The sequence below is a fragment of the Protopterus annectens genome, chromosome 2.part1 (assembly GCF_019279795.1).
Source record: "Protopterus annectens isolate FY-2018-M chromosome 2.part1, PAN1.0, whole genome shotgun sequence".
Taxonomy (NCBI): Eukaryota; Metazoa; Chordata; order Ceratodontiformes; family Protopteridae; genus Protopterus; species Protopterus annectens.
This window is the reverse complement of record NC_056729.1, coordinates 565,316,313-565,336,629: the sequence shown is the minus strand read 5'-3', so window position 1 is coordinate 565,336,629 and position 20,317 is coordinate 565,316,313. Positions and strand designations below refer to the sequence as shown.

At 37.1% G+C, this 20,317-nt stretch overlaps 1 protein-coding gene across 3 annotated transcripts in view; it reads left to right on the top strand.

Moving 5' to 3' along the window:
* Positions 1-200: 200 nt before the first annotated feature.
* Positions 201-20,317, top strand: part of REEP1 (receptor accessory protein 1) — a 1,259,835-nt gene continuing 1,239,718 nt past the window's right edge. For 2 of the 3 annotated variants that reach the window (XM_044062335.1, XM_044062333.1), the window contains exon 1: positions 201-439. In XM_044062335.1, the coding sequence (XP_043918270.1) occupies positions 408-439 (32 nt within the window). In that variant the 5' untranslated portion in view covers positions 201-407. The remainder of the gene's footprint in view (positions 440-20,317) is intronic. The other variant, XM_044062336.1, reaches the window with a different exon arrangement.

Sequence of the window (20,317 nt, the reverse complement as noted above, 5' to 3'; positions counted from 1 at the left end):
CTTATGATTTACTCAGACTGCTTCCCCATGCAACATTTCAGTTTTACACTTCTGTTAGCTTTTTATTCAGATGAGGTGGGCTAAGGTAAAAACTGCACTATCCTATGAGTAGGGCTTTCGGAGCTATAGTGGGCTGGCATATTTTTGATGTTGCAAGGGGTACACTCTGGTGATGTCACAGGGTGGGGTTTGCTTGGTCTGCAGCTCCTGTAATCTGATCCAGGGCTAGACATTGCTGGTAGACTCCATCTGCAGCACTGAGCAGAGGGTGACAATCTTGAAAGACAGTGACAGGGAAAAAGAGAGGAGGAAATAACTCCACCTCCTCCTGGATACAAAAACATAACAGTGGTGCTGTAAGGGAGCACACACAGACTGAAAACAGCCTGAATACCACCTCTACAACCATGGTCTCATGGATTATATCAAGGCTGGTTGTGTAAGTACTGTCTTTCCGATCTGCATTGCTAATGTTTTCAGCTGTTGGTGTTCTCTAATTATTCCCTATCCCCCCACCCCAACACACAGTATGCTTTGCTAAGTGTTTCTGCTACTAACATTAGCCTTGTCACCCAGATTTAGTGAGCAGGTGTTACAGATACGAGTTGTATGTGCTTATCACAGTGCTAGAAACAAAGTGCTTCTCTCATGCAGTGTATGTCTATACAGTATTTATTATAAAAGAATTGGGGTGAAGGTTTTATCTGACTACTTAGACCTACTGCATTAAGAAGCATATATGTTTTTTTATGGTGGTACTAAAGACTGTGGGCAGAGCAGACAATAGCAAAATATTGAAATTTGTAGTATAGAATAATGCACATTTTTATGTTTTTGTAATAAAAGCATGAAAGCAGGCATCAACAGGATAGTTGTTGTCATTCTGCTTTGTGGAAATATACAAGCGCTATTCCAAATGGGCTGTATGACTTGTATCCTTGTTATTTGTGGTTTATACTAGTCATCAGTAGCAGTGATGACTTGCAATGCATTGTCTCCTAAAAGAAACAGAAGTAAGGTGCATGTAATCAGGTCTTGTGTTATTACTCATAAATGAAGAGGCACCCTTTTTATAAATCAGATACTGGATTGTATAGTGTTATTGTTTCCTTGGGCTGCTAATGTTAAGTGAATAAGTAGAAAAGAGTCCTACTAAAATTATGAAAATTTACACAAAAGAAGCATATTGTCAGATGGGCTAATTTGTGTCTCACCCTGAAGATATGTTTTAGTATTAGCAATACTTTTACAGCCAATTTTTATATCTTTATGGTATTTTTCTCTTTTAAAAAATGAATGTCATTGTGTTTTCATGCCTCTGCTTTGATCTTATTTTTGCACTGGCAGTATTAAAGATGTATGCTGCTACTAGGACATGACTTTTCCCGTTGCAGCCTTTGTGTTTTCTTCATGGGAGAGGAAGGCCTTCCCTGATCAATGAAAGGATAGTGTATGTACTAGTACAGAAATATTGACTTGTCACAGATTAATAATATATGTCTCTCTCTTTAAATTTTTCTGGCAGTGTTTTATTCAGAAATTAAAAATATTGTGGCGTAATGTTGTACTTGACTATTTTGTTTTTGTGTGCCTTTAGCAATAAAGGGACAACACAGTTACAGAGCTGTCCTTTGATAATGATGTGATTGTCACTCTTATGGAGAATTAACTCAGCATTAGCTAGTCTACTAATGACCAGAGCATAATAATCCCTTGCATGAATCATACTTGTTTTTTGGTCAAGTTTATAATGTACTCTTTCAAGTAAAACAATAAAAAATGTCTGTGGTTTTATGCTTTCTGCAAGTCATTCCACTTCTCCCTAAGAAATGTCTGCAGGAATACTGATTGCAAGTGATGGTGTACTATCAGCTTTTAGTAAGATGAGCAACAAACTCATTATAAAAAAAACAAAACAAAAAATATCTAATATGACTGGTTGCGACAGCCAAGCTTGTTTATTTATTCCAAGCTGTCATTGTTTGTTAATAAGTTCACATTTTGCATCGCAAGGAATGTTTTATGTGTGTGTGTTTGTGTTTGTGTCGTGTGCACTATGTCTGTATCTATCTATATCTGTATACAAATATATATATGATGGATATGTGCTGGCTAAATTAAAATAAAAAGAATAACTGGCTGCTATCTGGATATGCTTTGGTCATCCATGCTACTCACTTTTTATGTTAGGCATATATGCTGCACAGTGTTGCTGGATCTGAATGTATATGTGACAGTAACACTTTATGGATCTCCATTTTCTCAAATGGCAAAAGTGCAATAACATGAAACCTAGCCTATCTACTTGCAGAGATAATGCATTTTTTTTAAATTGTATTATATAATTTTAACATTTGCTAGGGACCTGCTGAGTGAGGCATGAAGTATATTGTCTGCTGATTTAGAAGGTGGTAGTTATTGGTGCTTCCTGTAAAAAAGTGATCAGCAGGGGTGTCTCAGATTTTGTTTCTGGCCCAGAGGCCTTTGTAGACGTAATAATGATGACAGTAGAACTAAAAAGAAATGTCTTGCCATTTCTAGATAAAGTGGAATCTTACAGTGAGCTGAACAAAAGAGAGAAGTGGGTAGATAGGATTTTAATAGTAACGGACACACTAAGGGAGCCGGTAGGAATATATCAGTATTTAATGAAACACATGGAATATAATATAAATAATTTGGGGACATCATTTTGGGAGTTTGAATGTTGTATAGACATAGCTAAAGAGATTCTGGGAATGGTCACAGGGATAAACAACTGAGGGTTAAAGATATTATAATCACTGAGTTCAGCAAAACAGCTAGAAGGCCCTGTTGTGATGTCATGATGTCTCAAACTGGTGTTATCAGTAGAGGGAGTTAAAGGAGGTGCTTGCGATGAAGAGAATTCTGGTAGGTTTGCACTCTGAATATTGTCCTCAATGTACAGAAAATGGCACAGTGCCCCCATGTGTGACACAGACAGGGGCAACTAAGACAATGAAAAGTTTGCATGAAATACCCCAGGATGAAAAGCATAAAGTGCTAAACATGCAGATACAGTAGAGAGTCGATTATCTGAACATTTTGATTATCTGAACTACCCTAAGTCCTAATTAAGTCCGACAATTGACTCTACTGTACTGTCAGCAGCAATGAGTGCTCCACCCAGATGACCTGCAATAGCCATAGCCCTCTTACACTACTGGGAATGTGCATCTCTTTATTTGTCCTTTATCATCTCCCTCATGCCTTGTCTTCCTTCTTCTGTCCTGCTGCTGTACTTCTTCGGTTCAGAGTAAACAGATATACACTCCTGTTATTCACAGTTAGAGCATCATGTTCCATTTTTTTACTTTCACCAAACTTATCTTCTCCTTCTCAGTTGTCTAATGCCCAAAATATTTCTCATTATCTTGCCATTTAAAGTCATATTCACCTTCTTTGATTTAGTGATTTTCACTTTTGTCTTCCTAAAAAGAGGAGATGGTTGAACTGAGAAAGCAAGTGAATGAACATTTACTGACCTCACCCTCTTTTACTACTTCTGGCTGAGTAAAAGAGACACATTGTGCAGAGTAATATCTCCTTACACTTGAACGATGATGCCCTGTTAATGAAGATGGACGCTTAAAACTCAGTCCAGTAACAGTGCAACTGATGCATGGAGGCTCTGTGATTCCTTAATGCAGGCTTGTGTAAGGTACAAGACAGATTGTACCCACTGATCACTAGAAAGTATCAATGTAGACAGTTTCATATGGTATAAAATCAGTAAAGGACCACATAAAGCTATTTCAAACTGGCTTGCAAAGCAGTAATGGCCACATTGTTTCCCCCACATAGAAATATAAGTGGTTCTGAGGAAGAAGTACAAGCAGGGGGTTTAGGCCACTGATATTTTAATTTCCGCAGAAACAGACTATTTTACTTGTCTGGCCAGAAAGTTTCTGGAATCCTGCAAACTAGTTGGAAGAAAAGTAGTAGTTTTGGCAACTTTGTGGATTGTCTGAAGAGAAGCTTGCAGTTCTTTGGGACCTTATAGAAGCCGTTTGGCTTCTTGGATGGTAGGTGGCTGGGAAACTCTGAAGATGTGGAATGGTTTATTGTCCACTTCAGGGCATGGCTATCCCAGCACTATGGTCATCCAGAGTCCAGAAATAATGATGAGTTTGATTTAAAACTTAAGACACATGTTTATGTGTGTGAATTATTTGACACAGGGTAACAGCATATAAAATCAAACCACATCAGCTTGAGGTGCTAGATATAAGTAACAGAAAAGAAGAGGCTTGCATCTACTGTAAGTGCCATAGTTATGAACTTCATCTTTCTGTGAAGGAGGCTGCTGTTACCTCTCTGTGGAATACCTTTCCAGGGTAGCTTTCATGCCTTAGTTTGGAGATCAGAAACTGGCAAAAATCTGTTGTCCAGTTTCTCTTTTTTCAATTTTTTTTTTCAAAATTACTGGAGGAAATAATGGACAGAGAACCTGACCAGACATATGACCTAGTGTATAGCTTGCTAAACATCCTTAGTATGATTTTAAGTCTTCTTAAGTACCCACATTACTGCTGCATGAGGACAGATGAATGACATCTTTAGCTATACGGACAAAGTGTGCTTTACTGTAAAATTTAAGCTTGGGTTTATTGTGGGGGGTCTCATCTAAAATGGTATTAGCTTGCTGTAAAAATATGCAACAGTCCAGGTTAAAAATAACTTTTGTCCTACCACTGCTTTCATTACATAATGACCCATTACCCTCTGCTCTACTGTACTTTCCCCTACCCATCTTATCTTTCTTGTCACTTCTTTGCTCTCAGTGTATGTATATATCAAGACTTGTGTCCTAATTTCTCTTTTATTATACCCTGTCAAGATGTTGTTTTCAGTAAACCGTCCATCTACTTGATATATGTTGTAAATTGATTGCATATTTGGTGTAAAATTGTACAATTTATGTACTATATATCATAAGGTGTTGTATGTGGATCTTTTCTCCCTGTGCCTCTGCTGAAAATGGGTAAGCACCCAGTCAGACTTTCCCAGTAAACAAATGTAAAATAAATAAATAATACTGTGACTAGATAGATAGAATATACTTGAATTTATGTGTGTGTGTGTGTTGTGCATGTATATCTGGATGGTTGCATTATCAAATACAGAAGAAGACGGGTGATATAGTTAATTGTACTTATCCAGTTAAGCAGAAACAGAGACGAAGACAGCATGCTGCTGCCGAAACTGGTGGTCTGCTGTAACAGTGCGGGAGCACTGACATAACAGATGTACTGCAGTTCCTGTAGGAGTACCTATCAGGCTACATTAAAAAAATGTTTGTACATGGTGAAACTCCTGTTTGTTAGAGCAGGGCCTTCAGCATTGATAAGGATCTTAGACTAATCCATCTCTTACTTAGATGAAGGATAAACGCACCAAGGCCATTTGACCTAACATCTGGAAGAAATGGCAATTTTCTAGCAGGGGACAGGTGGCCATTAACTGTCTATGTAGTACTGTGACATTCAAGTAGTCTTGAAATCAAAGGTTGGTAACTCCTCCCTGTCTGGAGGGTGACCAATGCTAACAATGAAATACATTTTCAGGAATGGAACACTCATGGCCCAGAGTAAGAAATACAGTTACTGTTTATTTATGTCCAAGTGTGCATAGAGTGCAATGCCACCTTTGGTATGTACCTTGTGATGATGTGAGGTATTGCCAGCTATGCCAGGAGAAGTAGGGCAGTGGATGTGTAACATATGCCAGCATAGCTAGCTGGAGTTTTGTAAAGAATTATATGTCATTTGTATATCAAACTGATTTCCACAGGTGCTTGGTTTGAAAATGCTTTTGTAAAGCTGTTTGTATTAAAAATGTGCCAACAGTGGGTCCTGCTGGACAGAAAAGAAATACACCTGAATGTCAGATGGTATTGTAACTGTTGAAATTAATATAGTGCAACAGAGGATACTGGAAGAGATGAGGTTAATCTCAGTCCAGCTAACTTTGAAAAATAGTCTGAAATTAAATTACCTGGTTGAAGCCATAAAGATTGTATCTTACAGTTTTGATTGCAGCCAGAGACAAAATGTCTGTGAAAATCAGAACTAGGAATCATACTGTATTGACTTTAGGGGTGAACTAATTGCTACCCTGAAAGAGTGGAAGTTTTTGAAATGGTTTTATAGCTTCCAGATGCTGTAACACATCTTAACAAAGCTCTATGTGTGCGTATGGTGGCACATATGTTCAAGATTCTGGCTCAATTTCTAGTAAGGGGGTAGTATAGGAACCAGATGTATGTGATGTCATTCTGTAATCTAGCACTGAAATGATGTTTTAATACTAGCTGAGACAGACGTCTAAAGGCAGTCTAGATGAGACAGAAGTATCAAGGCAGTCTGTTTGTGAAACCTGACAAGGGCAACTCACCCACTTCATCTTGCCTTGCTCAAGCAAGTGAACTAGGGGACAGTAATGTTTTTATTAGTCAGGGAAATATAGTTAGATCAGTTAAGTATAGTTTTTCCTGTATCTGTGTGAATCTATCTAGATGTCTTATTTTTAATATTTCCTGTGATTGAAACTCTGATGTTTATTGTAAATAGATATTTAGTATTTTCATGTTCTTTTATTATTTATTATTAAATATATTTAAACTTTTCATTGTGGCTGGTCTTTTAGATAATATTTTAACCTTTGAGAGTACTTATATTTATTTGGTGACACTGTGGCTGGTCCTGAAAGCCTTGCTGCCTTGGTCATAGACTGCCATTTGTATTAGTATTAATTTTACTCAGTATAATTGGGTACCCTTGTAAGAGCTTTAGAGTAGCTGAGTGTTCTGGTGGTAGTATCTACCTTGTAGTTTGGGCAGAGGGGAGATAGCTGGTAAATCTGTGCCAGCCTTTCCCAGGTGTGTGTGTGTGTGTGTGTGTGTGTGTGTGTGTGTGTGTGTGTGTGTGTGTGTGTGTGTGTGTGTGTGTGTGTGTGTGTGTGTGTGTGTGTGTGTGTGTGTGTGTGTGTGTGTGTGTGTGTGTGTGTGAGCTACTTGGAGCAGGGACACAGAGCACTGGTTTCACAGCAAGGGTGATTGAGGACTTGGCTGGGAACATTCAGCTGAGGACTCAACTCTACAGCTGTGGTCAGTGTGGAGTCTTATTTCAGGCCTGGTGAAAGAGAGGGAAACCCATCCCCAGGACAGTAGTGTGTCCCTGGTGTGCTCTTAAAGGAAATTGTGCTTGTTGCAGAGAGATGCATGTGGAAATACTGTGTGTATCTATTTTTTTTCAAAGTGAATGTCCCTCACCAATGTCCATGATGAGGATTGAGACTCATTGATCACTGACCCAGAGAAGGGACATCACATACTTAACAAGGCATCTCCAACAACTGGAACATCCACAGAGGTTCCTCACTAAAAGAATACAAAGTGTAAATAACATGTCTTATGCAGACCACGTCAAGGCTCTTTCCCTGTATTCTGCCTCCTATAGGCTGTTGAGGGAGATCTATGCCTGGCATACAAGGCATTGTCAGACCCCAGTTTGATAGACCTCCTGGAGATCCTCAAAACAAACAGCACCCAAATTATACATGCTAATTTTTTAAACCTTACCCATGATATAAATAGGAGCTGCTGGACAGACAGGTATATATTCCAATACTACCCTTTCTATGGAAAATGCTCTCCATCCATGTGAAGCAGAGTTCCTCCCTAACCCTATTCAAGTGTAACTTGGACAATTGGATAGGGAATAGGAAATTCATCTCTGGTTTGTTACCTATGCTTCTAATGGACACAGGCAGCCTGTAAATAGTTAATTTCCCAGGCCCTTGCTTGTGATTGTTTCACCTCCCTAGCCCCTGCTTATACATATCAAGGGTACCACAGCTTGTCAGAGTTTTGGGATGCATGGCTAGGCTTAAAAAGGCCCTTGTGGCTGTTAGCCTAGTAAACACCTATGAAACTATAAGTGGTCCAGACAGAGAACCCAGCAAATGTGCTGAAGAAGAGCAAGCTGTGACTATAGTTATAAGCTGTTTTTGTATTCCAGATAAACCTGGGGTGTCTAGATATCTGTCCCAGAAAAGAACATAGATTTATCTATTTATATGCTGGCAAGATATATGTGTGTGTTAATCTCTAAATACCTCTCAGCTGTACAGATTTTCACAGAAAAGAACCTAGATTTATGTATTTATATGCTAGCAAGATATATGTGTGTGTTAATCTCTACATACCTCTCAGCTGTACATATTTTTGCAGACTGTCTGGATTTTTGCCTCAACATTTTGGTCTTTTTCTCATAAAACATATGGTTTTCTGGCAAGTAACTGGGATGATCTGAGGAATAAAATCATTAAATAATGACAGACATTTGAGTTTCAGACTTGATATCCTTTTGAAAAATGCATTTTAACACAAATCATGTTATTCTAGCTGCTTTCTAAATTTATAAGAGCAATATTTAAAATCTGTCCCTATTTTTGGGCTTTTGTCCCTCCATTATGTAAGTCTTTGTCCAGATTTCTTGGGCCAAGAGGTTGAAAAGTATGCTACTGACCCTCTTTGTATATAACTTGTATTGTTAATGCAGTACAATGAATAGTCCACTGATATGCACACTCTTTGTATGAATTATATATCTTTCTTCACAAGCTCACAGTTACATTTCATGTAATGACATGCATGTATGTAAAGCTTTACAGGAAACATATTTTAGCATATGCTCTACATCATTCTTTATAAAGCTATAAGCTATAGTCTATTGGGAAATCAGTGGATTCCCTTTTGCTAATCATTTATTGTCACTAGGCACTCCACCTACCTAGTTAACACCAAATTATTACCAAGTGCAACCATAAACCTATTGGCTCACCTTTTACTCTAAATAGCAAACAGCTATATATTACTCCCAAAAGGACTGCCAGCATTCTGTCTCTCTAAAATGCATCAGCTCATTAGAAGTTTGTTCAGCTCAGGAAAACATCCATTACATTTTTTTGGCATAATAGAAGAGAAAACTATGGAAATGCCATTTGAGCAACATTGTAATTACTCCAAGGAAAAAATGGAGTTTTCTCAGATCACGGACTTTATGCATTCACTCTGTGTGATGCTTGAGCATGCATTGAGTGATATCCCAGTGCAAAGATGTGCATTCACTCTGTGTGATGATTGATTGTGGATTGAGGGATATCCCAGTGCAAAGGAGTTCACATGTATCAATGCTATGATACCATGGCGTCTATTAATCAGCAATTGGTCCAACTTCTTAAACATTTCACAGAGTTGGGCCCTAAAAGAGGAGTATAGCACAAACCTAGAGACTGTTTTTTTACAGCAAGCTAATACCATGTCAGACTCTTGTCAGAGATATACAAAGATATGGCAGGTTAGTAATCTTGCTGAGATAGCAGTACAGCCTGCAGTGTGTGTTTAGTTGGGTGCAGACATTACATTTATCATACATTCTAAATAAAAGAGTAAGTGGGACACACATCTTTAGAAATACAGGGTTGTCGTACCCAATTGATGTACATAACCATGAAGGCGTCTGTAAAATATCCCATCTAACATCTAAAGAAAAGAGTAAACAGGGCACTAGCCAAACCAATTGGTAAAAAAAATTACAAGAAAATCCTAGCCAAGCTAGAGTCTTCACTGTGTGATTCCTTAAAAACCTCTTGTAAAAGAGGATAATGTGATATATGCAAATGCCCCCGTAAAGACATCAGGTGTTTCAGGTATATGACAGTTTTGAATGACCATGACTTTTTTCTTTTTAAGTCTGTTAATGGACACATTGAGGTCAATAAAGCCAAACCCCACTATCTGTGGACATAAATGTTTCAGTCTTCTTATGACTTCATCAGCATAGCATAAGTGGACTGTTTGGCTAACCTTTAAGAACACAGGGTTGTCATACCAACTGATGTCCAAAACCATTAAGGTGTCACACATTCCACAAAACTAAGTTACAGAACAGGAACCACAAAATTCAGCAACCAAATATAGTAAAACAAAAATCCACAGCACTATGTAAAATCCCAGGGCACAAACTTTAATGAAATAAAGCACTTTCGTCAGGTACAAGAACTAAACTTCTTCAGATAAAGAAAAAAGTTCTCTGTCCTACTTATACCACATACATCATGGTCCAACAACCAATGAATCTAAAACAATGATAAAAAATGCAAATTGCAGCCTGCAACCCTAATAGTAACCCTTTGTTTACCAAAGTCTCTAAGCATGTAAAAACATTTTTTTTAAAACATATAAAACTATTTATATGCTTAAAAATATATAAACAAATAAATAAACATTGGTGCTTGTTGACAAATGAGTTTAAAAACTGCACTTATTACCTTTCAAACTTTTAATTTTAAAGTACTGGAGATGGAAATAATGTCATTCAGCCCATGGGAGAAAACATGCATTCAAATAAATTTGCCACCAGGTTTCTTTTTGTTTCAAGTATAGTTTTCAAGGACCATTGTAGGGACTTTTTTGAACTTGATGCACTACCACAAATTTAAATTGATGTTCAGGGTACTTGGTCAGATGCCGATATAAGGCATTAGTCTCCTTCTTATGGGCTATATCATATTGATGTTCATATATTCTCTGAGCAAGTTTATGTTCGGTTTTGGCTGCATAGAAGGCATGACATTGCAATCACAAACCAATATATACCACTGACTGGGAATAACAGGAATATTTTCCTTTTATATCAATATTTCTTCCCCTTATACTAACACTTGTACCAATAAAAATGTGTTTACATTGACTACACATTCCACATGGAACCATCTTCCCAGTGTTAGTACTGTTCTTAACCACTTGCTTCTCCATAATGCTTTTTAAATTAGGCACACACCTGTACACAATATTAGGATGTAAATCCAGTCTGTCCTGGCCACCTGTAATAATTTTCCAATTTTTATTCAAAATATCAGTAATAAAACTGTTACTATAATACGTGGTAACAAAATGGCAAAGAACTTTTTCTTTGCCCTTGGTTTATATTTAGGGTACCAGATCCCATCTGAGGCAAAATATCCTGATTACCAGTCATAAAAGATGCCATACTTGCGTCTTCCTGATGTATGGAAAATCCTGCAAGAGGGGCTTATATTCACGATTATTATGTGTGTTAACCCCCTCATTATGAATTTTAGTCAATAACCATGGTGGGTAGCTCGATTGGAAAACATTTTGAGTATATTAATGGTTGTGTTCTGTGTATGTATTTTTGCTTAGTTTTAATGGTATATTTTCTATCACCAATACTTTTGCCAGTTTCCCCAGATTAGGGTTGAAAGGGGTCTGTGAATTAATTAACTTACCCAATTAACAAATAATATTATGTAAATAATGAAACTGCCCAGTGCACATATTTCTGAATGAGTGTTTAGTTACTGTAGGGATGAACCAAAACTTGGAATGCTCTGTAACTTATCCAAAGTACACCAGGATAGCAGGAATTTACCTCTAAGGCCAACAGTATCAGATTGAGGTAGTTTGTTGGAATCCATACTATATTTTGTTAGTTGTGTTGAAACACTATAATACAGCACATCCATGCATGCATTCCCTAACTTAGAATGGATGTATGTACCTTACTGATGACTTTGGATCAGGAATAGCCCCAAAACTCTACTCGGGGATGAACCTGGTATAGATCTTTCCATGCACCCCAATCCCCCTGAAGAAGGAAAACTGAGCCTTAGTCACTCACTTTTTCCCTTGCTGATAAGCCCTCTGGTTTCTGCACCAGTATGTCCTGTCCTTACATCACTGTGCTGTCTAAGTCCTCTGTGAGTCATGATAGAGGTAGAAAGGTAAAACATATTTATGACACTAACTGTAGTGTCCTAATGACAACATCGAAGGATGTCAGAAGAAATTTCAAGTCATACAACTATGTCAGATATTACCTACATTTTAAACACATACATTTAAGCATTTAATACAACCTGTCATTGGGTAGATGTTTTATATTTTATTAGTAAGGGTGGGTGTACCATATGCTGAAGCATGTTCCTCTGTTGCTTTTAATATGGGATTAGAAGGGCATATTACTTATAGTAAAAAAATAATGAGATAGCTAAAAATAATATAGGTAATGAGAGTGAGTCAACATTACTTTGCAGTGTACGTTTCAGAACATATACATTAAAGTTAATATGCAAAATAATTGAAGAAGTTAATTCTACACTCAAAATCTTATTAGCATACTAGATTAGTACCATGCATTTTACAAGGCGTAAGAAGCCATTCTATAGTAACCCTAAACTGTGTTATGTGTAATAACATAGCGCAGCAGGTTCATTCAGGGTTACATTTTTTTATATTTCTATTTATATTTGGGCATGTGTTTTTTTTTTGCAAACTGGTTCAGCTCAGTTTGCAGGAACATAATGGATTGTGATGCTAAGGTGGTCACTTCAGTACTTTAAATAAATGCAATGCGGGTTGTGTGTAATCTTAAAAGTCTCTGTAAAAGTGAAAACTTGCCTAGTAACAAGTGTACTTTTCAAAGTTTTCATTTTTTAACCATTTGCTATATTCTATTTTATATTTGCTTCTGTAAAAGAAGAAAGGAGAGACTGGCTGTGTGTGTGTGTGTGTGTTGTGTGTGTGTGTGTGTGTGTGTGTGTGTGTGTGTATATGTATGTATTATATATATATATATATATATATATATATCATATATATATATATTCATATATATCATATACTCATCTACTAAATATACTTTCCAATTTCCAAAATGTAGAATGTATCATACAAAAGATAAAATCATATATAAGTTCATAAGTGTAAACTAGATCCACAGCGAATCAATAAAAAGTCAAAACATATTTTCACATATATAGATCAAGCTGAATTCAAGAGAACAAATTCTAGCAATCTGCTCCTCCCACACCCCCTGATAGTTAAATATATCAACTCCGAGATCGCACTACAGTGGGAAAAAGGGTAAATTTCCTGATCCTCACTGTATCGCGATCTCCATTCCATTTGTTTTCTTTTATTAGTTTACTTATAGAATCTGTTCTTATGAATACAGTGCAATCTGCATTCAAAAGAATGCTTTCTGACATGCACAAAATGTATATTTTGTTTACAAGATTCACTATTATGCAGTTTCACTTATATGAACTTATAATGATTTCATCACAATGTTATAAAATTCAACGTCTGGAAAAAAAAGAAATATATATATATGTATATATAAAATCTCCCTCCATCCCCCTTAAAGCATTATACATTTATAAGTGCAGGTGTGGCAAACAACAGAAATCACCTCCTCAGCAACAAGGGTAGATACATCCTTGGGCACATACCAGCAAGTCAAATAGAAACAATTGAATGCCACAGGAACTTTTTGACAAAGAAAAGTGTGAATATTAGCAATCAGGATAGATCTAGTATAGAAAAGCAGACAAAAGACCAACTTAAATAACAATACTAAAAAGAAAAAGTATTCTTCTTATAAAAAAAGCTGTGGAGCAAACTGAAGGCTAGTGGGAGTGAAGTAGACTGATTGGGGTTTAAAAGGTTTCTGGGAGATATTCCAGGCCATTTGCCTTTATTATTTGTCAGGGCATCTATGTATACTCAGTGATGAAAGTGATTATGTATTGCAGTTTTTAACTGGCCAGTCCCACTTAAATTACTTGCCTTTTTACATGGGAGACCTTAGGAGAGGCATCATTATAGTATATAAATGTGACATTAATTTCACAACACACTGAGTAGCTATACATATTACTTATTATATGCTGCATTCATACATTCAGCTTAGTCAGTAACAGTATCCGTATCATAAGTCTTTTGTCAGTCATCATCTCATGTAAACAGAGTACAGTGCAGATCGCATGACTGCAGGCTGCGTGACAAACATACTGGCAAAGGCATGGAAGGTGTATGATTTTTTTAATACGTCTTCAGATAGATCTAGCTAAGAACTGAGGGACTTATTATCGTACCTAAGGTTCACGGTGACCTCTTTAAGTGCCTTAATTGTTACTTAGAATAAGATGCAGTTGGACTAGGCTGGGACTTGAAAAGGATGATGTTTCAATACAGCAGTAGCTTTTAGTGTTTATTTTTCCACTCCTGCTGTTGACTTTTGGCTTCTCGGGAGCACCTAAAGTGGGAACCAAAAAGACTACTGAGTTCCTCCAGAGTGGCTGATACACACTGTAAACTCCTAAATGGGGGATGCCAGCTAAGGAAAGGGAGAGGAGCAAGGTGTTTGATGACATGTTGGTAGGCGAAGTGGTACCGAGAGGAGCCCAAATTGTTTTGGAAGCACACCCCCTGAAATTCCTCAGAGAGTCCATAGCAGTGTAGGATGGGATTAGGGGTGCATATCTGGCAAACTTGTTATACATTAGTTTGATATTGGTTTTGCTGCTAGAAAAAAGAGCTGCTGCCTTTTTGCTGAATGTTCAAATCTGTTCAATAATGTTGGTAACAAAGACACGGAGATTATGAAAATGGAAGGTTTGGGAAGTTATCTAAATGACAGTATCTTAATTTCAGTTTAAAAAAGGCAAATCAGTGCATTTAAGAAGCAGACATTCAGGAAAGTAATACAGTTATTGCGACAGAATGTAGAAGTAACTGCAAAGTAGAAAAGCACGTACAGATACTTACCAGCTGATTTAAAAAGAAGGAAGTAATGTAAGACAATAGCAAGGAAGGCTGGGGGGATACTGGCATATAATAGCATGAGGCATCTCCACTATGAAACAAGAGATACTTATTCCTCTTTGTAGATTATTGGTGAACCCCATTCCAACTAAGGTGTCCATTTCTGGAAGTCTCATCTTCACAAAAGCATTAGGTAGATGCACTTGAGAATAAGACAACAAAGTGATCTATGTTGTTCCAGAAAACATGAGCTGAAACAGTAACCATTTGAAATGTCAGGACCTGCTAGAGCGAGTCTCAAAAATACAGAGACTGAATCGCTGAAAGAATGGGCTTGCAAATACTAAGTCCGAGATGCCATTTCATGGAATATTCCTTTTTTTTCTGAGGTATGGAGATCTTGGAGATGGTATACATAAATTGACCCCCCCCCCCAAAAAAAGAAAGAAGTTTAAAGGAGAAGAGTGATTTTTTAGATTCACTCTTCTCCCAAGTTTTTGTTTTTGTTTCTTTTTTTTTGGCTTTTCGGCACTTGGCATTTCATATGCCAACACTTCAATAGGGAGCTAATGAAACGGTTAAGATGAAGGTAATATAATGGTGCAATTTATTATAAAGGTCTGGAAGAGGGAGACACAAAGTAGTTAATACATTTATTCTTGAAGAATGACGAGACGGGGACATCATATAAACCCTTAAGTATTTGAGGGAAACTACAGAGTTCAAAAGATCTTAGGATATGTACACACACACACACACACACACACACACACACACACACACACACACACACACACACACACACACACATACATATATATAGATCACTTCTGTGTCTCTGCACGACAGTGACACAGGAAAATAAATTTCTTAAGTGGCGTAAGCTGTGGGACCTTGCTGGCTAGGCTTACATAGGCCCTTGGGCCGATAGCCTAGTACCTACCTATGAACATATATATATATTTTTTCACTGTGTACTGTAAGGCAAGTAAAATGTATATGCCATTTTCTCCACTGTAGTGCGATCCTGGAGTTAGTATATACAGTTAGGAATGGGTGGGGGGCACAGCTCCCCCACATTGGGGGTGTGGGGGGCCTAGCCCCCACCTTGTTTGTTTTATATTCTATTTTACCAAAAACTTCAAAATGATACATTTTAAACAATAGACATGCATAGTTACATTACCAGTGGCTAACTCTCTCCAGAAGACAATATGTACTCAAACTAAATGGGGGGCTATGTCCCCCACACACACCCTAACTATATATACTAACTCCAGGATTGCACTACAGTGGGGAAAAGGGCATCTACCTTTTACTTGCCTTAGAGTACTCTACACAGTGCCATATATACTAACTGCAGTTCAGTGAAATGAGATTCAGTGAAATGAGTTTTCAGTAATTTGAGTTTTCACCAAAGTGGTTGGTGTGAAATGAAATTCAGTGAAATGAGATTCAATTAAACAAAGTAGACCCATATATAACATTCTATCAGCTACAATGTGCCAAAAAACAGAATGTCGAACGCACAAGCACTTTTGCACCAGATAGTCGACTCCACTTATGCGAATGCACAACTGCATTCGCATAAGTGGAAATCGACTATCTGCACGGAGATCGCAATACAGTGGGGAGTGGAAATTCATCCACATCCCCACTGTGGTGCGATCTTGGAATTAGAATATATAAGTAGGGGGTGCAGGGTGGCTTGCCCCCCTGCAAAAACGTAATAGCTGTATAGGAGTTTGATTTACATCAGCTCCTCTATGGCTATCACGTGATGGTTTCGACAACATTGTCGAGTCAAATGCCTCGAGCATTTGGTTCGACATTGTGTAAGTTATTTTTTTTTTCCGGTATTACCATTCATTTATTTGAACGGAAAATGTTTTTCCATTTGAATAAACAATAGTAAACCATATATATGTATGTGTATATACGTATATATGTATATATATATATATATATATATATATATATATATATATATATATATATATATATATATATATATATATATATATATATATATATATACATACATATATATATATATATATATATATATATATATATATATATATATATATATACACAGATATATATATATATATATATATATATATATATATATATATATATATATATATAGGTCCCCTTCAGTAGACGGAACGTTTATAAGTTCGATCCACATATGGCCGAGACCATATGTTCGAACTTGTAAAAGTCCGATCTGACTGAATGGAGATCTCCGTACAGAGCGGAAAGGGAAGATTTCCCATTTCCGCATTGTAGTGCGATCTCGGAGTTGGTATATTTAAGGGGGGTGTGCAGGGGGGTGTGCTATAGACGTTTAGTTTTGTGTTTTTTGGTTTTATGTGGTTTTACGTCAGTGTTCAAACTTTTACAAGTTCGAACATATGGTCTCGGCCATAAGTGGTTCGAACTAGTAAAAATCTGATCTAGTGAAGTAGATCCATATATATATATATATATATATATATATATATATATATATATATATATATATATATATATATATATATATATGTGTGTGTGTGTGTGTGTGTGTGTGTATATATATATATATATATATATATATATATATATATATATATATATATATATATATATATATATATATATATATATATATGAAAACAAAAGGCTACCATTTGAAGTATATGGTAAACAAGACAGGAATTATCAGAAATTATTTATCTTTCAGAGAATATTTTATGGGTGGTTGCAAAAGCCTTCCTTCCTGATGAGACAGTGGTGTCCAAACTATAAGAAATTCAAGAATTCATGAACCAGGTATAAGTTAACTATTGTTAGGGGTTGGAAAAATAAGCTTTTGGTCGCAAAGGAACTGCAGCTGGTGAGAAAATGGATACAATAGTTTGTCCAAGTGGTGCTGATATGCTACCAAAGTCTTTGCTTCTCTGTATGCTTCTATGCTGATATTTTATCATTACTTGTGTTGATTAATTGCAGTATCTTTCTGATTTGATGCAACTGAAAATGAGCTTTGTGCATGTAATGTGCTTTTTTTTAGTGAGACGCCAGTAAATGGAAGAACAAACACTTGAAAACACAAGCATATCCATTTACAAAGATGTGAACTGCTGTGTTAATTAGGCAAACAATGATCATTGTGTATTTCTGTTCATACCTACAGCTGAATTTGTCTAATTTTTGCTAATCTGTGTTAAATCAAGCTTAAAAAAACTCAGGAATCTTGACATTTTGAACTATATGTTCAGTATGAAACTGTCTAAGATATACTTTCTCATTGTGAACAGACTTAAATTCAACTTGAACTAACCCACATATGTAAGCCTATTAGTCTGTGCTTTCTTATCAGATTGTTTACTGGTTAACCAAAAAACATATGAGCACAGGGTAACTTACAAACGTCCCTGTGCCATTTCAGTTCATGAGAAGAGGAAGCAGGTGAAGAAGGCAACATACATTTTGCTGCAGAGGGATGATTTCACCAGAGCTTCCACTTTACTGCACAATGGCAAACTACCCTGGGGACAGCTGACAAGGAAGGGTAGAAGGGACCAGATGGGTTAAGTGGTACCAGAAAAGCTTTATGTAATATTAGTCAAAGATTAAGTGGAAGAGTTTGTACATCTAGCTTACTGTAGCTGACATCCCATTGCGGTGTTCACAATAGTGTTTCAGTACAGTAATCTTTAACTGAGGCTGCTATGAATTACCTCACCTGTCTACCTACTCACATTTTTACTAAGATAATTCTAGCTGCTGTAACAGTACTGCATGACATAAGGGCTTTTCTTTCAGTAAAGTAATAGGAATAGTTCCATGTTCCTCAAATGGGCCTGCCATTCTGTTAAAAAAAAAAACATACTGTCTGAATTTTTTCAGTACTAAGTAACAGTGGCATGCCACACTCTTAGTGCTGATGGACATAGCATATTCTGATACTTTTACGGGCCTGTAGTCTTTATCCAGTTTGTTAATAACCCTTAACACTGATTGTAGATGTATCCTTTCTCAAAATAAATAATAATTAGTGATATAGCAGGACATTCTCCGGTTCGATCCTCGGCTGGGGTGCCTTCTGTGCGGTGTCTGCATGTCCTCCCTGTGGTCGCGTGGGTTTCCTCCGGGTGCTCCGGTTTCCTCCCACATCCCAAAGACATGCTGCAGGTGGATTGGACACTCTAAAAAAAAAATTGGCCCTAGGTGTGTGTGTGTGTGTGTGTGTGTGTGTGTGTGTGTGTGTGTGTGTGTGTGTGTGTGTGTGTGTGTGTGTGTGTGTGTGTGTGTGTGCCTTCTGTGGAAGGTTGGGCGCCGGGCTGGCAACTCGACACTGTAAAACTCCACTGCCAATCATGAGTGGACAGGTGATCCACTGTGGCAACCCCTAACCGGGAAAAACTGAAAGAAGAAGAAGAAGAAGTGATATAGCAGGGCATTGCATGTACTTGTAGGACATTAAGGCAAGCCACATAATGAAGAAACATTCTTCCATAGAAAGGAACACTTTCAGAAAAGCTGACAAGAAAGATCAAAATAAGAGATGTCACAAACACCTGGGCAGACTAGAAGAATTCATCCGGCTTTACCATTTCTAGCTTAGGATCAACACAGTGACCACTTGCAGAACTGGAAAGCTCAAACGCCTTCTGCAGCAGCATTATATAAGTCAATGGACTGCCCTCAGTGTCATTAAAATGATGTGACTCCCTTTTGGGTTGGACTTTATCCCATTTAATCAGCTATGGGCAACAGTTTCATTTTGATTTTAACAGAAACAAAGGTAGGCATGGATTCTGAGGAGGAGGAAGGGTTATTCTTATGGGGGGAGTTGCATCACCACATTCACAACTGTTAGATTATTAACTGCAGAACTTGCTTAAACATGCTGTCATTTTAAATAAAGAATACAAATATTTATTTTATATATTTGTTAAATGGGCAAGTGAAATGGCCCGAGGACTCTTTTCAGTCATGACCTAGGCACACATGACAAAACACAATAAAATGTATTATCTGTGCAATGCAGTTGTATAAATACCGAATATGTATAACACGTATAAAGAATAAAGAAATCCAACCAAGTCTAAAAACAAATTATTTTATTAACTTGTCAATAAAATTTAGATTTGGTGTTAATATGCTGAAGACTACTTGAAAGTAAGTTAAAGAGCAGACTACTCAGCATTTCTGTAGCATTTGCATATGCACTCCTTTATAAGGTGTTCCTTCAGTTTTCTCTTGAAGATGTGGAGATTTTCTTTATTTAGAAAGCCATTCAAATGGGTAGGGTCAATTTTAGGGAAGGCACTTTTGTCAGTAGTGCTGTAGAATATAAGGGCTAACTGTTCACTAGAGCATTGAGTAATAAAAAGCTGTAACTGATAGTTTTTGGGGAAGTGGAGGGCAGTGACTGAGATGTGAGAGTATTAAGTGATAAGGAGGTCACGGCAGGGAAGGGTAGCCATTTGTAGCAGTGCTAGATAATACAGTGATGTTCTCATTCTTGGAAAAGGGTAGTTAAATTCAATAAATAAAAAGGTGTGAATTAAGTACAGTGATACACTGATTCCAACACCTCCTCTTGCTTACCTGTATCTAAAAAAAAAAACAAAATACATGTAGTAGTCAAAGCCACACAATCCAGGA